Consider the following 19,755-nt stretch of genomic DNA (forward strand, 5'->3'; position numbering starts at 1 on the left):
AAACACATTAGTTTGTCTTATTGACCAGTGAAGACAAGCACGAGAGTGGAAAATTGCTCATGTGGCATGTTTAGCTGAGTATGAGTCATTAATAAAATAAATAAATACATTAAATAAATAAAGCTCACACACATACACACAGGGGTTCTATAAAGGTTCTCTCTCTCTCTCTCTCTCTCTCTCTCTCTCTCTCTCTCTCTATCTCTCTCTCTATCTTTCTCCCACTCTATCTGCTTGCCTTTAGTGCAGAAGGGTCCGTCGTAAGCCGTGTCGCTGCAGTCACACGAGTAGCCATTGTACTTTTCTACACACTTCCCTCCGTTGCGGCAGTACATCCCGAAACTGGTGCAGTGACCCGAGCATCCTAATTTTACTCCAGGAGTGACCTTTGCTCTTTCTTCCAAGTCGAGGGTCACGCCGTTCATCTTCAGGGAGCGGATGCATCCCAGGAAGCCTCTCTGTCCTCCTGCTGCACCTGCAGCAAAAGCAAAAAAAAAGATTTTTAATCTTAAAAAAAAGTGATTAGACTTCTGTATCAGTTTCATTACCTACAAGGCCTTAGGCTAATCTAATTATTAGGTTTGATTAAATTAAAAGTCTAATCCTGAACATAATGTAAAGTATAATGGCTCACAGGGCCAGTGTTGAAATCAGTGGAAATCTCTGGAAGATAGATCCTGGAGAATGAGATTTAAACAGCTTGAATACGTTGCTCTCAACGCAGTATTTGTAGCACTATAGGAAAAAATACTCAGTAACTAAAATTCTTTGTTTTTTTTTAATTCCACAACTAAACTCAATTAGTAGTTGACTTAACAATGGATTAATTCATCTGCGTGCGTGAGTGCGTGCGTGCGTGTGTGTGTGTGTGTAAGTGTGGGGAAGTCATGGCCTAATGGTTAGAGAGTCTGACTCCTAACCCTAAGGTTGCGGGTTCGAGTCTCGGACCAACAATACCACGATTGAGGTGCCCTTGAGCAAGGCACCGAACTCTGACACCCATCACCCCACCTCCCAAATTCTCCCCGGGGCACCGCAGCATAAATGGCTGCCCACTGCTCCGAGTGTGTGTGTGTTCACGTGTGTGTTCACTGCTGTGTGTGTGCACTTTGGATGGGTTAAATGCAGAGAACGAATTCTGAGTATGGGTCACCATACTTAGCCGTACGTCACGTCACTTGCTACTCGTTTTATACCTTTTATACCAATTTTGCCCAAACCATTTTTTAAAATCTATTAATGAACCATTTATAATTACATATGAGAAACAAGTTATCACAAATTGTCCTCATTAGCATACAGTATTTTTCCTCTTTGGCTTTAAGAATAATAAATAATTGAAATAAAAGTTACAGTCTTACTTCTGAGTGTTACAAAGCACAGACTCTGGAGACTTCCTCCTTCCACAAATGGTAACTAAACATTTTCTAACCTGTTGTTATAAATGTTACACTTCCATGATGGAAGTCCCTGAGAATTAGCGGTTACTACAGAAACATATATTAAAACAAGCACGTTAATATAATCCTGACCAATCAGAATCAAGAATTCGACAGCTGTAATATGTTAGATACAGTATGTCCTCTGACTAAACAGAGCCCCATCTGACTACTACTGAACTAAACCAGAACTCCATCTATGGCTATTTACTGTTCTCTGAATTTGTACTATTTTAGATTTCAGTGCTTAAAATTCTTCTTTTAAAATTCGTCCTCAATCCTTGACTTCTGCCAGCGTCAATCAATTTCACTCGATCATTGAATTGTCTTTAGCTCATCTTTTTTTTTTTTAAAGCTCTTTTACATGATCTCAATCTCACACTTGACTAATTACCATGGTACCTTAATCTAAATTATATTACAGTGTTCTTTAGACCATATCAATTGCATTACTCTGTTTGTGCATTATATCTTAAACTGGAAATTGTGTCTAACTGGAACTAATAGGATACGGTTCGTAGATTCGGAGCCCAAACTTGGAAACAAATTTGTAGGCTCACAGAATGTGCCAGAACGTTTCGAAACAGAAATGTTACCTACTGTTCTGACAAGCCCAAGGTGATAGTTTTCCTGAAAATGAGGCATCGGCATTCGAGAAGCAAAACACATGGAGAAACAGAACAGAAATAATTTAAAATTCAAAACAAAAACTATGAAGAAGAAGAGAGGATGATCTGGTAGTGTGGTGTTCTAGGAAAATAATCAGGAGATGTAGTAATAATAATAATAATAATAATAAGAATAAGAATAATGAGATGCAACCCAGTACCCCAGAGTTCATTATTTTCCTATAATAGCACACCTCGAATACATTCTTCACAACAATTTGACAGCAATTACAAAAGTTATACATAAACAATTTATTATATTGTACTACAGTACATTTTATCCGTTTACACTTACATTTAATGTTAGTCAAGTTCCTGTTATCACTTAGATTAAAGCAGAACTAAACATACAGTATATTCCCTAAGATGCATTCTTCTTTCTGATATAGGAGAGAACTGAAAATTCAAAACATTTCGTGTCAGATAAGAGTTTGAGAGGAAATAACTGTAGGTTCGAGAGTTTTAATAAAGATACGGAAAATAAATAAAAAAAACTTCAGGCAAAGACACAGACAAAAGCAAGCACAGGGCAGGAGATAAGCAAGCAGTAAGAATGGGGATAAGCTAAACACAGGTTTTTGGAAAATATGAACACAATACAAGGCTGGGAACATCAGGACAAGATGCGAATCAAGCATTGCGTTAGTTCTGGAAGGCCACGTCATCAAGCGTGCATCAGCTGTTAGTCAGCTGTCCACGACACGCACCAATCCGGTTACGACATCCGTATTAGCCGACCATTTAAATTCCCATTCATTGAGCCGATCAGTGCTTCGCTGCTGCCGCGATCTAAACTCTCTCCTCCAACCCCGACTCCACCATGCCGGAACCCGTGTGCCCTGTACCAGTTTATGTCAAATCTCCACATATTTTTCTCTCTCTCTCCCTCTCTCTCTAATTATTTAATTATTTATCTATCTATCTATCCATTCATTTATTACTTTCCAAAAACGCGTAAGTGAGCTTATCAATACTATGCATGCTAGTGGATGCTAGTGCATGCTAGTGGTGGTGGGCGGTCTATTCTATTTTCTAGTCGCTGCTCTCCCCGCTCTGTCCATGCATGCACATGGACGGGCGCGTGGATTCTTGCCCAGAACAGAACCATACCGCCAACACTAACCATATGCTATCATCTAATAATTCCCTTGTGACAAAGTGGTGCTGACAGAACTGAGCATAGGTGTGTGTGATCAGTAGTAAGGTAACTGTGTGTGTGTGTGTGTGTGTGTGTGTGTGTGTGTGCGTGCGTGCGTGCGTGCGTGCGTGTGTGCGTGCATGCGTGCGTGCGTGTGTGTGTGCTTTGGGAAGTGGAGTCCAGGGCATGTTGGGATTTCGAGTTTGATAAATTGGCAGACCTGAATATCTTTATCTACTGTAATTGTTTTTTCATTTTAATGAAGAAAAACATGTACAGTTTTATAGAATAAAATATATTAAATATATAGAATATATCTTAAATAATCATTCTCTGAGATCGAGCTGGTAATAACATAAGATATTATATATACCATAAACAATATAACATATAACACAAAACTTATTTAAATCGTTCATCCTGTTCAACCTTGTTGGCCTATTTTTGATACTACAAGGTGTATTTGAATAATTCTGGTACTTAGAATAAGTGTATACGTTACCAGTTTATATTATTTATATATTACCATATGAATATTATATTGGTGGTTAATAAAAAGTGTTTTTCTGCTTCTGGTTCTGTGGGTTTTGGTCACAGTGTGCTCATCCTTATACCGGTGGAATCTGCAAGGTTCTGCTTGTGTTTGTAACGTGTTATGGCCGATTGCTTGGGTCAGTTTGTTTGCGTGCGCAATGTTTACACGTTTTATCTCTCTGTTCGTTTAGCCGCTTGTTGTCGGGATTGTGTTTTGTTTAGGCGGAAAAGGTCTTTGTAGTCTTATAGCTGAGCTTCTTCCCGTACTTCTGCTATACTGCATGTGTAGATACGTTCAAGTTTTGTATGCTTAAGAAAGGATTTATCATTTTTGTCCTGGGTTGAAGGGGTTAAAAAACACATGTGGAATCAACTTTAAGAATTTAGCTTCATCAGAGTATAACGACGGAAAATGTACTCTTAATCAGAAATGGCCAGAGGTCAGAGATAATAGATCAAAAAGATTGCATCATTATTTATCTTTGTCATCGTATTGTCTTCGTGATCTCTGTTTTGTTTTTTGAGTTCTGTTTTTATTTTCTTCCCACCAGTGTTTTCCATTTTTGTTATATTATGTTTTATTTAATAAATCATGTTTTTCTTTAGCTATCCCTGCCTTTGGGTCTGGGTTTTTTCACCCCGTTTCCTGACACATACAATTACAATAGCAAGATACTGTAAGGACTGCTGCTATCTGTAACAAACATGCTTTAAATTTTTCATAAGATGATAACGTGGATACAGAACGAATCACTGAAAGTGCAGCTGAAACAGAAAACGAGCTGCTTTAGTAACAGATGACTAGACGGAAACACGGCACGATCGCTCGGCGAGCTGAGAGGAAATCCAGCCAGTGACTATCGTAATGCTTCCCAAAAGACACATTCACAAGAACACATAGACTCGATGAACACGGAGTGCAGCCTTTTTAATAAAGATGTCGACTTCCTGATGATTCACTCTGGGAAAAATGTCATTTTCAGGTGCTTGAAGACCCAAAATGCTCAAAGACACGATGGTGTATAAATGAGGCAGTGAAACATGAGCTGGACATCTGAATGTGGTACAGTAGAAGCTCTAAAAGTCAAGCAGTTATTTATACATTTCATTATAATCAGTGTAACTCCAACAGAGCTATAAAACTATATAATTTTGTTTAGCGTTTAAATGTTCAAGAGATAAGAAAGTCGCTTCCACGTCCTTAATGTGCTGAATGAACCGAAGAACAAAACAGCAGAAAAAAAAAAAAGAAAAAGCCAAAGCCATTCATTTTCAAGGATAATTACCTTGTGCGAACAGGCTCTTCATACATTCACAGTCATAATGGGACATTGAAACTATTTTTAATTTATTAATTTCAGCCCATTTTTCTCAGTTATGGCTGCTTCAGTGAGCTGAAGAAACCAGCATTTAAATTAAGGTGGCAACCTTTCTACCAAGCAAACAAGTTTATTTTACTCCAGTGGTTGCTGTTTATTTTAATCTGTACACTAATGCAAAGAGCTCTTCTGGCTCTGTGTGTGTGTGTGTGTGTGTGTGTGTGTGTGTGTGTGTGTGTGTGTGTGTGTGTGTGTGTGTGTGTGTGTTTGAGTATCTTACCCACAAACAGCTGGCTGTAGAGCTCTAGGCGTGTATGTCCCTGAGCAGGTGCAGCTCGAACCTGTCTGTATTGCCGATCCAGCTGAAGTACGGCCTCTTTGACGTTTCTCTCGGCCCTGATTCGATGCCACTGGTCGTCGTTTAACGGCGCGGGTGAGTGAACGTTCAGCTCCACCGGTCCGTTCCCCACATCGAAGGAGAAGGTAACAACATTGGGTGCTGGAGAGAAACAAGAAGACAGATACTCCAGAGATTGTGGAGTAATAATGTTGCACAAAAATAACTAATAGTCTTGTACCTTTGATTAGCAAAGTCACATGCTCGAACCCGATCGGTCAGATAGAGTACATTATATTGGTAGAACAACACAGCTCATTTAGTAGTTCAGTAGTTCAGACTGTAATATGAATGATAGGTTCATACCTGAGTAACACATTCATTCTAATATGTTATTGTTTCTATAGTTGCAGCTTGTATGTTGGGAGTGTATTTGGTGATGTGGTGACATTATTTGTTTGGACACCTAGATTTAATATTTGTGGAAGGAATCTCCATCGTTAGTGTTTTGCTGTTTTGAAAATAAAATAAAAAAACAAACAAAAAAAATGAGAATGAAGAGTGGCACTGATTATGTGATGATGAATTTCACAAAACAAAGATAATGTTAAAAAAAAACAGATCAAAACAGCTGAATAAATAAATAAATAAATAAAGAAAGAAAGAAAGAAAGAAAGAAAGAAAGAAAGAAAGAAAGAAAGAAAGAAACAAAGAAAGAAAGAAACTGTAATTTCAGGCCAGCATTAAACACACATATATAACACTATTTAATCATCTATTTAATTAATTTCTTAGAGAATGTCTTAGCTATGCAAATAGGCATATTATAGATGACTGTTTCATTAACACACTTAAAAGTAAAAAAACAAAACAAAAAAAACAACAACAACAACAACAACAAAAAAAAGCCTCTAAAATGATTACAAACACAGAATGACATCACACAATACTGCCACAGGTATCTCCTGTTTATAACCTCATCTAATGAAATAAAATGTTTCTACTGAGTCTTGCAAGAGATGGTTAGATGTTGTTTACTCAGTTTCAGTGTTGCCTTAACTCTGGAGATTGGCTAATACGATTAACTCCTGGAATGGAAGTTAGAGTTTAATTAAATGCCATCAGGATGGAAAGAGGTGTGGGAAATCTTTCAGTAATTGGTTGCTGTTCGAAAATAATTGCTTATATGCTATACAACTGCTTGTGTTTGAGAATCAGCAGTGGTGACGTGTCAAGAGAAATAACCATTCATTTATCCATCCATCCATCCATCCATCCATCCATCCATCCATCCATCCATCCCTCATCCATCCATCCATCAATCCATCCATCCCTATTCTGTACCACTTTTCCCACACAGTGTTGTTAGCACCCCAGAGGTCATACCAAAGGATTGGGGCACAAGGTCTGGGAACACAAGCCAACCCATCTCAGGGCACAATCACACACTACAGACAATTTAAAGATGTCAATCAGCTACAACACGTCTTTGGATTGGATGAGGAAACCTGAATACCCAAAGGAAACCGTCAATATAAGGAAAGCAAACAAAGCTGCATTTTCGTTCTTTTCCTTTCTAATATCAGATCTCTTCACTAACACTTACATGTGCTGTGAATGTAGTAACTTGTAGTCTGACAAGAAGCTAAATTAATTGGCCGACTAAAGATTTAATCATCGTCGTTATCGAGGGACAACAAGTGACAATAAGGTGAAAATCACTCTTAAAAAACACCAGGTTCGGCCCTGCACACACTTCACATTACAGATCCACTATCATGGTGTCTGTCCAGAATCTTTCAAACCCTCAGAAACCTTTCTTTCTCCCCGCCACGTGTTCTCTGCACAACCTCCAGCCGCTGCATGTAGGGGGCACTGGTTATCCATTTGTAACTCTGTAAGCAGAAATGTCACATGGTGGGTCTGTTAAAACAGAAGGAGAAGAAAGAAAGGAAAGACGAAGTAGAAGAAGAGCAGCCGATATGCATAAAGTGTACTAGATGTGAGATAAGTAAAGAGTTCAGGGTGTAGAGTGTAGTGTGTAGTGTACGTGTAGTGCACTTCATTCATAGCATTAGGACTAGACAAATGTCTAAAAAAAAAAAATCCCTGGGACTCAATTTTGACTAATTTTTACTGATTCTGTATGAACATAGAAGAAAATCTCAAAGGACAGGACAGATATACACTAAAATAGATCATGATGATAATACAGTAGATGATGATCATTTTTTTGACTAAACAATCTACGATATATCTGTTGTTTCTACCTCTCAGTTGTAAATAGATTTAGTTCATTACATACTTCTTTTGTTGATATCATCTCTGTTCTTTATAGGGAAGGTATTTTCGCACAATAGTCAGATTGGCATCAGACTGAACAAAAGGATTACTTTGAGCCTTGAATATAAAATTGGGAAAATGTAGGAAAGGTAGTGACTTATAAAGTGCTGATGTTGAAGACTCCTTCCATAAATGTTGATCTTTATAGAAAACTTCATGATCAATGATTACGTATTTGTATGTTGTTGTTTTTTTTTGTTACTTTTATTATTAGGCTGTGATTTTCGAAGTATCCACTATGCAAAAAAAACAAAGAGTTGTTACTATAGAAACAAAAATATATTAGAGAGAAAGAGAGAGAGAGGTTTGGGAGTTTGAGTGTGGATCCCTGTGATGGAGTTTATTTACTTGCATTCAAAATATGTAACTGAAAAATGAAATTAAAGATTTTAAGGGACAGAATAAAATTAGGGTAGAAATAGAACATGCAAAAGGTCAAAAAACTAAATAACTCCAGGATTGGCAAGACTTCACAAAGGCACCCAGGGAGTTAATCTTGTGGTAGTGGTGGCTCAACTGGTTAAGGCTCTGTGTTGTTGATTGGAGGATCAGGGTTCAAGGCCCAGCACAGCCAAGCTGCTACTGCTGGGCCCTTGAGTAAGGCCCTCAAACCTCTATGCTCCAGAGGCACTGTATCATAGCTGCCCTTGCACTCTGACCCCATCCTCCTTAGTTGGGGTATATTCTGCTGTAATGTACAGTATATGTGGCAATAATAAAAGCTTCTATGCCCTATTCAAAATAATCTGGAATTTTATTCTGTCAATTCTTTTACTTTCATTATTTGTTAATTCCTTTATCATTAATTATGTCTACCTTCTGCTCTATGTTTATGTTCTGTAAAGCTGCTTTGAGACAATGTCTATTGTAAAAAGCGCTATACAAATAAACTTGAATTGAATTGAGTATTCTAAAAAAAACAAAAAAACAGGAAGTTCAGATCCAAGAATGTGCTGTAGGCTATGGAGTCCAAGAGCATTAAAAAAACAACAACAACAAAAAAAAACATATATATATAAAAGCACTAAAGTGGCATTTAATTATTTAAAAGGGCATTTAAAATGATGATCATTTTATGCATCGATGAAAAGATAAAGCAACAAATCACATTTCAAGATTATACCCTGGTCAATGCTATCATACTCTGATAGCATCTCATGGACTGCTGAGTCTCTGATAACTCGGATCGTATAGCTAAACCCCGTCTGAGTTCAACCATTAATGTCTCTACTTCTTCTACAATAGATCTCTCATTCGTATAACATTTACCGTCACTGGAAATAGTAAGAAATGAAGCTCTTGTTCTTTTTGTTTGTAGAAGCTAAAATTGGACCAAAATCCAGTACCCACCAGATTCCTTCTGTTCCTTCTGCTTTCCATTGTAACTTCACTAACAATGTCATACGCTTTACATTTGACAGAAAATGAGGTCAGTGTAAAAGCACGATAGAGTTAAAAGTACTAAGCATACATTATGAAAATGGCAGACATGGATTTATGGTTTCTAGTTCATGGTTGACCTCAATGACATTCTCTCATTCCGGAAAACAAAGTTATACAAGAGGAAATAACTCATTAAATTGATTGCGAGGCCTTTAAGCAACTACTGTGTGTTTGGAGTTAATAGCCTGAGAAGACTGTTCGCCAGAGGGACGAGAAAACGGGCACTCGCTTTTAAAAATGGAAAGAAATGTTATACTTTAAGACGTTAAATCTTGTGGAACCAGTGAGAAACGTCACACCTTTCTTTTTTGTAATCTCTCCAGCTAAACAAATGCACAAACACTCGGGGTGGCTGACATGATCAAACTCAATCTTAGACTTGGTACACACAGTACAATCATGATGTGAACTTTTCCATCACTGAAATCCTTTTCTTTTTTTGTATTTAAATCAGAAGCATTGCTTTATTTGACGCTCAGTTTAGGAGATTAACTTTAGAAAAAACTTCAATCACGAGTTTGGATTAAATGGTCTGGAGTAACGGAGAGTGAAAAACGATGGAGCGCTTCACATTCACAAATTATTTTCTGACTCCAGATAGGTCACACACACACACACACACACACACACACACACACACACACACACACACACACACACACACACACACACACACACACACACACACACACACACACATTTAAATGCACTCTTAATCTCATGCTTTGGCCTGGAGCTGGTCCAGATTACTCATCATTTCTAAAAGGGTCGTGCTGGCTGTAAATTAGATTGTGTGTTATTCTGGAGGTAGAATGCAAAGTTTTACGCATGAGTGTGAACAATCAACATTGCAAACCCTCACATGTTTGTGGTGGCCTGGTGACTGGTTGACAGGGTTTTCTTTTGCATGTATAAATAGTAAAATACTAGCGATTGTCTGTTAAAAGACACCCATGCATTGATTTTTGTAAAAACACTACACTTTTTTTATTGATTATCTTTGCATTTAATGTAATCTGATAAAGATAATGTTAATTAAATAAATATGGAAAATATATCAAACTATGCCTTATTAACCGACTTTATTCACAGCCCAGGGTAATTTTTTCGGCAGCAGTGTTTGATATGACCTCGACGACCTGGGTATCTTGTGATTATGTGTTTACATTGTTAAGAAAAAATCTTCATGTCATTTTAAAGAAATATATTTGTAATTATGTTTTCTTAAATCAATACTATTGCACCACATACTGTAGCGCTGTGCACGAATCTGTTATATAATCATAAGGATTGACTGCCAGGAAAGAAAATATGACTGATGTGAATAAAAATAATTGGCATTTTACCGAAGCATGGATGTGTTTAGATAAGAAGATAAGGGTCAGGCCAAGGTCTCGATCTACAGTATCTTTTACAAACCGCAGGATAGAAGAGGCAGGATGAGTGAGTTTGAAAAATTAAGGAGGACACAGGAAAGACAGTTCAACTCTGGAGACACACACTCATGATGGTTGAGGTTAGAGTGTGTGTGTGTGTGTGTGTGTGTGTGTGTGTGTGTGTGTGTGTGTGTGTGTGTGTGTGTGTGTGTGTGTATGTGTGTGTGAAATCGAGAGACTCACATTTCAGCTCCAGCCGGATGAAGTCTGTGTTGCCGAGATTTTCCAGGAAAACCCCATGAGGTGCAGAGGTCTTGAAGTAAAAGGAGATATCAGCGCTGGTTTCAGCTCGGAAAGTGGAGAAGTGAAGGTAGGAGGTTGGTGTGTTGAAGGAAGCTGCATTCCAATAACCGCCTACAATCAATACGCAGAAAATCATGTTGTAGTTGATGAGTTCTCGAATATGATTGGTCAGAAGGTGATTCATCTTCTCAGTTACTGTCGAATCATAGGTCCAGATAAAAACACTACAATGTTCTGACTCATCTGCAGGGACATGTATGAATGACACAACATAATCTAAAAATAAACAGATTACATTTAGCCCACACTCTTCTCCAGAGTGACTTACATTTTATACAACTGAGCAATTCAGGATTAAGGGCCTTGCTCAGGGGCCCAGCAGTGGCAGCTTGTTGGAAGTGGGATTCAAACTCATGACCTTCAGTGCAGTAGGCCAAAGCCTTAACGACGGAATCGTCCCGTATTTACAGGCAAAATGACGCGTCCTGTATCAAATCAATACGGGACGGGATTTGTCCTGTATTTTACATAGGTCCACATTATACAGCATCCCATGCAAATCACCCCACCCGCATTGTGTGGAGACGCGTCCTATTCCGCCCCTGATTGGGTAATACTCCTTGCCATCGTTGGTTTGATTTTGGTTTGTTTTAGGGTTACGGGCCGTGAATCACGGCCAATCAGAGTCAGAGGAGGGCGGGACGTCGCCTCGCCGGTTCTTTTGACAGAGTCAGAGTGAATTATAAAGTTATTAAAGTTATGGATCTGTTAATTTAATAATAAGTTAATAAAATATGGTTCACATCTCACAAGTTCCTCCAAAAGCTTATTTTTTGTGTTCTCAGTCACACTTTGTTGGCATATATTTATTATTGTCATAGCTGTGTATTCAGAGTCAGTGCTTTGTGATGGAGCAAAATATCTATGCGTCACTCATATTCGTCCTTAGTACTGAACATAAGTGTGTTTTTTCAAGAATACTTATAGATTTTTTCCCCTGGTCAGTCACATTTCAGCATGAGAACTGACCTTTAAGACTGTACGAAAAAAAAAAAAGCAAAACAAAAGATAAATGTGAGGTTACCTTCAGGAATTAAAGATCTGCACTTTAGAAGAATATGGCTTCTTAGAGACTTTGCTAATGACAAGTCAATGTTTCTCACTTCCTTTACTTTCTGTAAAAAGGTCAGCACATCAGGCGAAGTTGCTTGCTTTGACAGGATCGCACTACTTGCTCATTATGCTTAAAGAACAAACTCTCTGGCTTCTTGGTTGCTATGGCACTTCATGGATTGTAAACCTTAGAAGTCCTCACAACCACAATGGATATAAATAGATATAAAATAAAAAATAAATAGGAATTTTCGGTAGACGAAAACCTGATACAATTTCTAGACAGATGATGAATCCCAAGTGAAGATTTATAACGATACAAAATCCAAAATTGTGCTGTCGGTCATTTACCGGGCTACATCTATAGTACTGTGCTACGTCTGTTTCTTGGTTAGACAATTTCTTAGAGAAGAATTTGAGGTTTTAGTAAATGCTCACCCTGTTTAATTGATGCGGTCTTACTGAGGTCATGATACAGGAAATGAAATCGTATGGCACCTAATATTACTACCATCAATCACAAAGTACATGCTCACATTCTTAATGGAAATGACACAGAGACTTCTGAGTAATTTCCTCCTTTTTAATTTTGACAGGACAAAAATTCTTCTGACTAGGGCTGAATTCAGAATTAAGGTTTATTCTGATTAAGGACTAACCCATGATGAACTTTCAATTACATCACAGCAGTGAAAGTGGGCTTATTAACTCCAGGCTCTGAAGCACTGAATGATCTTGCTCAGCTTTACATTAGTGAAATTTTGGTCTGCTTTCATCAAAAAGTGCAAGTTCTTTATTAGTACCTAGAATAATAGAGACTAAAGCAGGGGGCAGAGAACATTTTCTTTCTTTTCTTTGTATTTCTTTTCGTTTGCATAGTATTCAGGGCTCGGTCACAGTCACAAAAAAAGGAGCTGGCTTATAAATTCATTTATCATTCATTCATTAATTTTCTACCGCTTATCCGAACTACCTCGGGTCACGGGGAGCCTGTGCCTATCTCAGGCGTCATCGGGCATCGAGGCAGGATACACCCTGGACAGAGTGCCAACCCATCGCAGGACACACACACACACACTCTCTCATTCACACACTACGGACAATTTTCCAGAGATGCCAATCAACCTACCATGCATGTCTTTGGACTGGGGGAGGAAACCGGAGTACCCAGAGGAAACCCCCGAGGCACGGGAAGAACATGCAAACTCCACACACACAAGGCGGAGGCAGGAATCAAACCCCCAACCCTGGAGGTGTGAGGCAAACGTGCTAAGCACTAAGCCACCGTGCCCCCTCCTGTGTTAGTGACATGTTTGTAATTATTCATTCTACTGGTTAAACATTTGTACATAAAAAGCTTAAAAAGCTGGCTTAAAAATTCATTTAGTCAGGCTTATTTAATACTTTACTTTAACCAGTGCCAACATGCTGGGCAGCTGTAAGTACTTCTGACAGAATACTTACAGTACATTTAGTTGCCAGATATATCATAAATACTTTAGAGATCTATTAACTTATTTACTGGAAAGACAATACAATATACCATGGTTTTTGCTCTAATGATGTTATCAAGAGCTCAACACTTTATGGGGCATAAAAAAGAGCTTAGATAGATGGATCAGGGACAATGTTGGCCTGTCATGCTTACAATCCTTACATCTCACATTGCTTTTACACCCTCCACTGCAATTGCTGCTCAATGCTAAAGTTAATGATACAAGACAGGGATATTATATTGCTTTATTACTGTCAGGGTTATTGATCTCATTTATTTTACCAAATGGCTCATTGAAGGTGAGAAGTCTTTTCTGTAAATATCAAAGGCCATATGTTTGCCTTCATTAAAAATCATGAAATCATCATGAACATTTGTTTGTTGTCTTGAATTTTTCAGCCATCGATGGAAATTCATTAGCTAGAAATGATTTCAGCACAATAAATCTACAGCTGCTATAAACACCGTGTCATCAATTTCTCATATTTCCATCTCAGTAGAGTAATAAATCTTTAGTGTCACCTTTTTCATGGATAAACGATCCGATGGAAAACTCTTTAAGCTGATATTAATTGTCTTTGTTGGAATGTAACGGTGGGCATCAGCTGTACCCAAAACACTGGTAAAGTAATTATGACGTGTAAGCAGAGTAATATGGGGGAATTATCTCCATCAATCCTAACACACTTTTCAGTGAGCAGCTGCAGATTATATAAAGGAGCTGCTTTAGCCGTGCTGGAAATCATCCCAGTTCTCTGACAAGTCCTTCACCTTTACCATCATTGGTGCTTGTTGCATAAAGTCTTTCCAACCAGTTCTAATGTCTTTTAAAAGAACATTTGCATTTTAAGAACATTTTTTGCAGGATTTCAAAAATAATAGCATTGGCATTTGACAGACACTGTTATCCTGAGATACTAACATTTATTTCATTTGTTTATACAACTAAGCAATTGAAGGTAAGGGCCTTGCTCAGGGGCCCAACAGTGGCAGCTTGATGGACCTGGGATTCAAACCCACAACCTTCTGTTCAGTAAACCAACACCTTAGCCACTCAGCTTCCACTTCCATCACATGTTTCTAAAGTAATATAGAAAACACTTTTTGACCCAAACATTCTGTCACATTATTGATGAGTTTGAGTTTTTTTTATTTTTATAAGTTCATGTATATTTAAAAAAAAAAAAAAGCCCAAAATTGACAATGACACAATTGACTCATGACTATATGAAGTCTGGGCTTCATATATAGTGTTACTGCAAGAGTAATGGGAAATTTGATGAACACCTATTATGCCCGTTCACCAGCAAAACTTCAGATAGTCACAGCGAGTTGTCGTGTTCATATCTTCATAGATTCCGGCGTTTTGTTTTTTTTTTCCCCACAGAGAAAAAGCAAAGAAATAATTTTATAACAGTGCTTTACAGTTCGCCTGGATTCAGTACTGTAATCGCATGCAGCTGTTCTAAATGACAAACATGGTGCAATTAAAAATAATGAGCCGTGAACATACATCAGTGATAAGATGAGACAAGATAAAAGCAGAGGTGGAGAAGTAGACATGGGGCTTTTGCCCTTATAGAGGCTTGCTGTAGATAGCAAATAATACAAAATGAAATAAAGTATAAACCAGGCTATTTTTAGTCTTATTAATAAGGACGTCTAGTATTACATGCTGTACATTCATTTTGATTTATTTGGAAAATTGTCTGGTGGTGGAGAAGGACCAGCTGATGAACAGTAAATCTGTAGCATGTGTTACGGACAGGACTGTGTTTCCTGTAATAACAGAGGGATAAGAATCCTAATCAGAATTTTTACACACTCTTAAAATTAGAGAAATTAACTCACGGTCTCCGTGACAGTGCAGAGGTCCCACTGTGAGCTTGGCCTCTGATCCGGGTCGATTTGTGTCGCCTACCGCTACCTCGCTCACCGGTAAGTGATCCTTATATACCAGAAGCCCTGAATCTTCTCTCCTGCAAGGAGAAAAGATTCAGGCATAATATTTATTACAAATTCACAATATGAGTATGTATGTGATCAAAAGTTGTGCGTGCTTGATTAGTATAATAACATTACTATAATAACATTACAAATTACTAGAATAACAAAGAGTAAAGAGAACAGAAACAGAGAAACATTTTCTGAAAAGACAACAAGCGAGAGAAATTGTTTCCATTTACACAGTATTCAGGACTCAGACTAATTTTTTTTGTCATGTATAAATAATAGCATAGATAAATGCCTGACTGTGAGCAGGGAAGAAATGAGGAAGATTTGCATGTACCTTGTAAAAAAGTGGAACAATGGAGGCAAAATCTATTTAAGTGAAAAATATTTACAGTTTATCAAAAATATTCAAAAGTATTAGTGACCACAGGTCTATTAAGTCTATCCCTGTATGACTAGATCCTTCATGCAGTCACTCAGTCATAATGAAAACATTATGCTAACTCACACAAACATTGAATTTGTCTTGTTGGATAGCGTTTAATAACTGGAATGAATGCTAAGATAGATTAGCAACGAAAACAAAATGTAACTAGTTAAACAGAAGGAGAAATGCTAACTATCTAGCTAAATTAACAAGGTCATTTACAAAAGCCGATTAGCTATGATGTGATGAGATGGTGAGCTGTGACGAGGTTCAGCATGAAGTTCCTCTTACCACATTTTATATTATTATTATTATTATTATTATTATTATTATTATTATTATTATTATTTCCCAAGTGAATTGTTGTGTATAAATTGTTCTTGTACCAATTTGCTGCAGTGCTGAACATCTTCGAACATCTAGGAATAAATAAATAAATAAATAAATAAATAAAGCCTCTCATTATCTCTTTATTTTAACTACATAAATGAGCATAATCTGAATTTAAATTATAGGTGATATATGAAATAGGTCACGTTTTCACATCTTCAAATATTCTCAGCATGTGTCCTGACCCCAAACAAACAGGTTATTATAATCAGGAAGGCCATGTTACAGCATTGTGTGTAGCTTTTATACATTTCATGAATCCAATATACTCACACTCCTGCTGAGTCCCAGCTGGTGGGCTCTCTCAAGTGAAATCTCAGAAGATAACTTGCTCACTCGCTATCTCTGCTCGAGCGTACATGCCTGCTATAATACTGATACACGCTTTTATTTTATCGTCATCATCTTTAAAAAGTGAGAACTAAAATGATATCTTTACTGGTTACATTAGTGGTGTGTGTAAAATAATAAAAAAAAAAGATTGTTTCATTCCACACACACACACGCACACACATACACACACACACACACACACACACACACACACACACACACACACACACACACACACACACACACACACACTCACACACACACACACACACACACACACACACACACACACACACACACACACACACACACACACACACACACACACACACACACACACACACACACCTGCTATCTGGAGGATCCAAAAGCCTGACAGAAAGAAATTTGGGACTCTATTACAATCAATGGAACTCATTTATCAAGCTACAGACAAATGTATTCCGAAGTTATTCCCAAGGCATTTACACAAGGTAGGTGCAAAAATCACATTTATTTCAACTGAACACACAAATTGTTGCTTATTTTTAGGTGAATATCTTGAAAGAAAGGAAACCAAAACAAATGTTACAAATGAAGACAAATAAAATTCAGTAATCAATATTTGCTAATTTAACAGTTTTTACTTTGCTTGTTGCTTCTTAAATGTTCTTGATTTTTTACTTTTTAAATATTTGTATGTATTGATGTGAAATTCATTAAACTTATTATTATTATTATTATTATTATTATTATTATTATTATTATTATTATTATTAATGTGAACACTGACAATGGTGAAAATATGCTTTCCACATTCATTCATTCATTCATTCATTCATTCATTCATTCATTCATTCATTTTCTACCTCTTATCCGAACTTCTCGGGTCACACCTGAGATAGGCACGGCTTCCCCTGTGCTTTCCACATGCCAAAGAAACTAACAAAACTTTACCAGAACCTTTGTAGGCCAATCATGACCAAGCATTTATGCAAAACTTCACTAAAAGAGGTAAAATTATTAATTACATCCCATTATTATGTATATGGCTAAATAACTGAACGGAAGCTATAACTGGTTATACACTGCTGAAAACTAAAAACACATGTAAATGATATGATAATTAAGCAGTGCACCATCACTCACCACTGTTTCTGATCTGCATCACAGTTACAGTGGTGCTTGGGGTCGATGCAGTTGTGCTCGATGCCACATGTACATTTCTGGACCCCCGGCACTGAGCCGCCCCAGTAGAAGTGTTTTTCATTCCCTCTGCCAACCCAAAAGGTGTACGGATTCCCATCTGTAACATACACAGACCGACAAGCAAGACTAATAAAGATAATTTACAACAGAATATTTTTTTCTGTCTCTTATTGACACTTAATGATACATAAAGAATCTGCAGTCATTGGGACAAGCACTAAACAGTTAATAGAAGATGAAAGGACATTCAGAAGGCATAATTTATTACAGGCAATAAATATTCAATTATTATCCTTCCTGCAGCAAATGAAACAGGATTAATATGATCGACTATGAATGTACATAAATCAATACAATCTTCAGTGTGAATAAAACGATAACCAATGAGGAGAGCGTAAACTTCCAGTGCAAGAATTTCTCTTGATATCCCAAAAGATATTAAAAAAAATATGAAAACAGGTCTGTATGGTGGAAGAAACAAACGCAAGGTCATCATTCTCCAGTCATAAAAACAGTTCAACAGATTTAAAAAAAATCGTAGAAACACTCCAATAAAATTTCCTCAGAAATGAAAGTGCTTTGATATTTGTTTTTCATTTTTCTTTACTTTTGCTTCTAGGATTTTACCTTATTACTTTGTGATGTTTGACGGTCTTTGAGAATTGCTTTTAATAATTAAGGTGTGGTGTGACCATGACTTTGAACATGCCGTGTTTTTTGTTATTGTAAATGGTTGCTGATGAGAGAGAGAGTAGAATGGCTTAGCTGACAGGAAGTCTACAGAAACTCAGAATCATCTCGTAATGCACAATACTTCACACCTTTAGTGCCTTCAACACAGAAGACCACATGAGATTTCATTCTTGTTTCAATCAGGAACAGGAATCTGAGGCTACAGTTGGCATCATGAAATCTTTGCAGACGAAGATTGGAAAGGTACCAGGTGGGAAAAACTCCAACTGGGAGGCCTTTAACCTGGGATTGGTTATCCCACACCGCACAGATGAGGAAACTCCAGAGTAACAGAGAATTTACTCCAATGATGAAGGATCCAAGGCCAAAAATATCTATTAGAAATGTTATCTGCCACACTAACTCAAGTCTCATTTTCTGCCTTTTTACAAAGGTCTTGTCCATCTAAAACCTTTTAGTCATGTACCTGATGCCTGATTGGAACTGCATTTAGCTCACAATATGGTCTCACTTTGACATTTTGTGCTAAGTTTGACCAAGTTATAACGGGTGGTCTAGTCATCACGTGCCTGTGGATACCACCCTCAGACCTAGCTCCATGGTAGGGTCCCAGTAACCGGGGGTCTTTAAAATCACCCTTTGTCTGATCACTCCGTCACACTTGCTCATCAAGGCTGGCCTACTACATGGCAATAAGCTCCTGGAGACATAGCATTGAGTGTCATAAAAGTCTGCAGAGCCCTTCAACAAGATTAGATCTCACGTCTCAATCCATAACATCCATACAGTATAAACACAGAGGTCTGTGTTCCTGATGGAGGGCTGGCCGAGGTGTCCAGGCTATAATGCATTGAAGGGGATTGGCTTCATTACTCTCCAGGATCTATTTCTGGTTCATGCTGTGCCAATCAATCTTCATCATCTGGGTATTTTTATTAGAATAAATTGAGGGAGAAAGTAAAATAGGGGATTCGGCTTTTTATTGCAGAACAGAATTGCAGATCGAAACTCATCTCCCATCGTATTATGACTCTCTCAGATGAGAACGAAGGCCACACTCAGAGAACAGTACATCACTTGATCAGTCTTAAATTATATGACCCAGGGAGTCTTCAAATCATTAACTGTACCAAATTCAACGATGTATGACTATTTAAATCTATGACTGGGAAAATTGATTTGCGGATTGGTCTTAATTAAATACATGAATTCTGAGGTCTTTAGAGGGAATGAACAGTGGAGGCCACTACCTTGAAGTTACCA

The 19,755-nt window shown here is 37.6% G+C and overlaps 1 protein-coding gene across 2 annotated transcripts in view; it reads right to left on the reverse strand.

Annotated features, from left to right (window-relative positions):
* LOC113660693 (contactin-associated protein-like 2) overlaps positions 1–19,755 on the reverse strand; it is a 138,816-nt gene that overhangs the window by 11,693 nt on the left and 107,368 nt on the right. The window contains exons 14-19 of one of the 2 annotated variants that reach the window (XM_047808900.1): positions 17,740–17,896; positions 15,360–15,487; positions 10,841–11,011; positions 5,379–5,597; positions 2,040–2,069; positions 239–475 (exon numbers count right to left, since the gene is read on the reverse strand). In XM_047808900.1, coding sequence (XP_047664856.1) covers positions 239–475; positions 2,040–2,069; positions 5,379–5,597; positions 10,841–11,011; positions 15,360–15,487; positions 17,740–17,896 — 942 coding nt within the window. The remainder of the gene's footprint in view (positions 1–238; positions 476–2,039; positions 2,070–5,378; positions 5,598–10,840; positions 11,012–15,359; positions 15,488–17,739; positions 17,897–19,755) is intronic. The other variant, XM_047808901.1, reaches the window with a different exon arrangement.

This window comes from Tachysurus fulvidraco, chromosome 25 (assembly GCF_022655615.1).
Source record: "Tachysurus fulvidraco isolate hzauxx_2018 chromosome 25, HZAU_PFXX_2.0, whole genome shotgun sequence".
Lineage (NCBI taxonomy): Eukaryota > Metazoa > Chordata > Actinopteri > Siluriformes > Bagridae > Tachysurus > Tachysurus fulvidraco.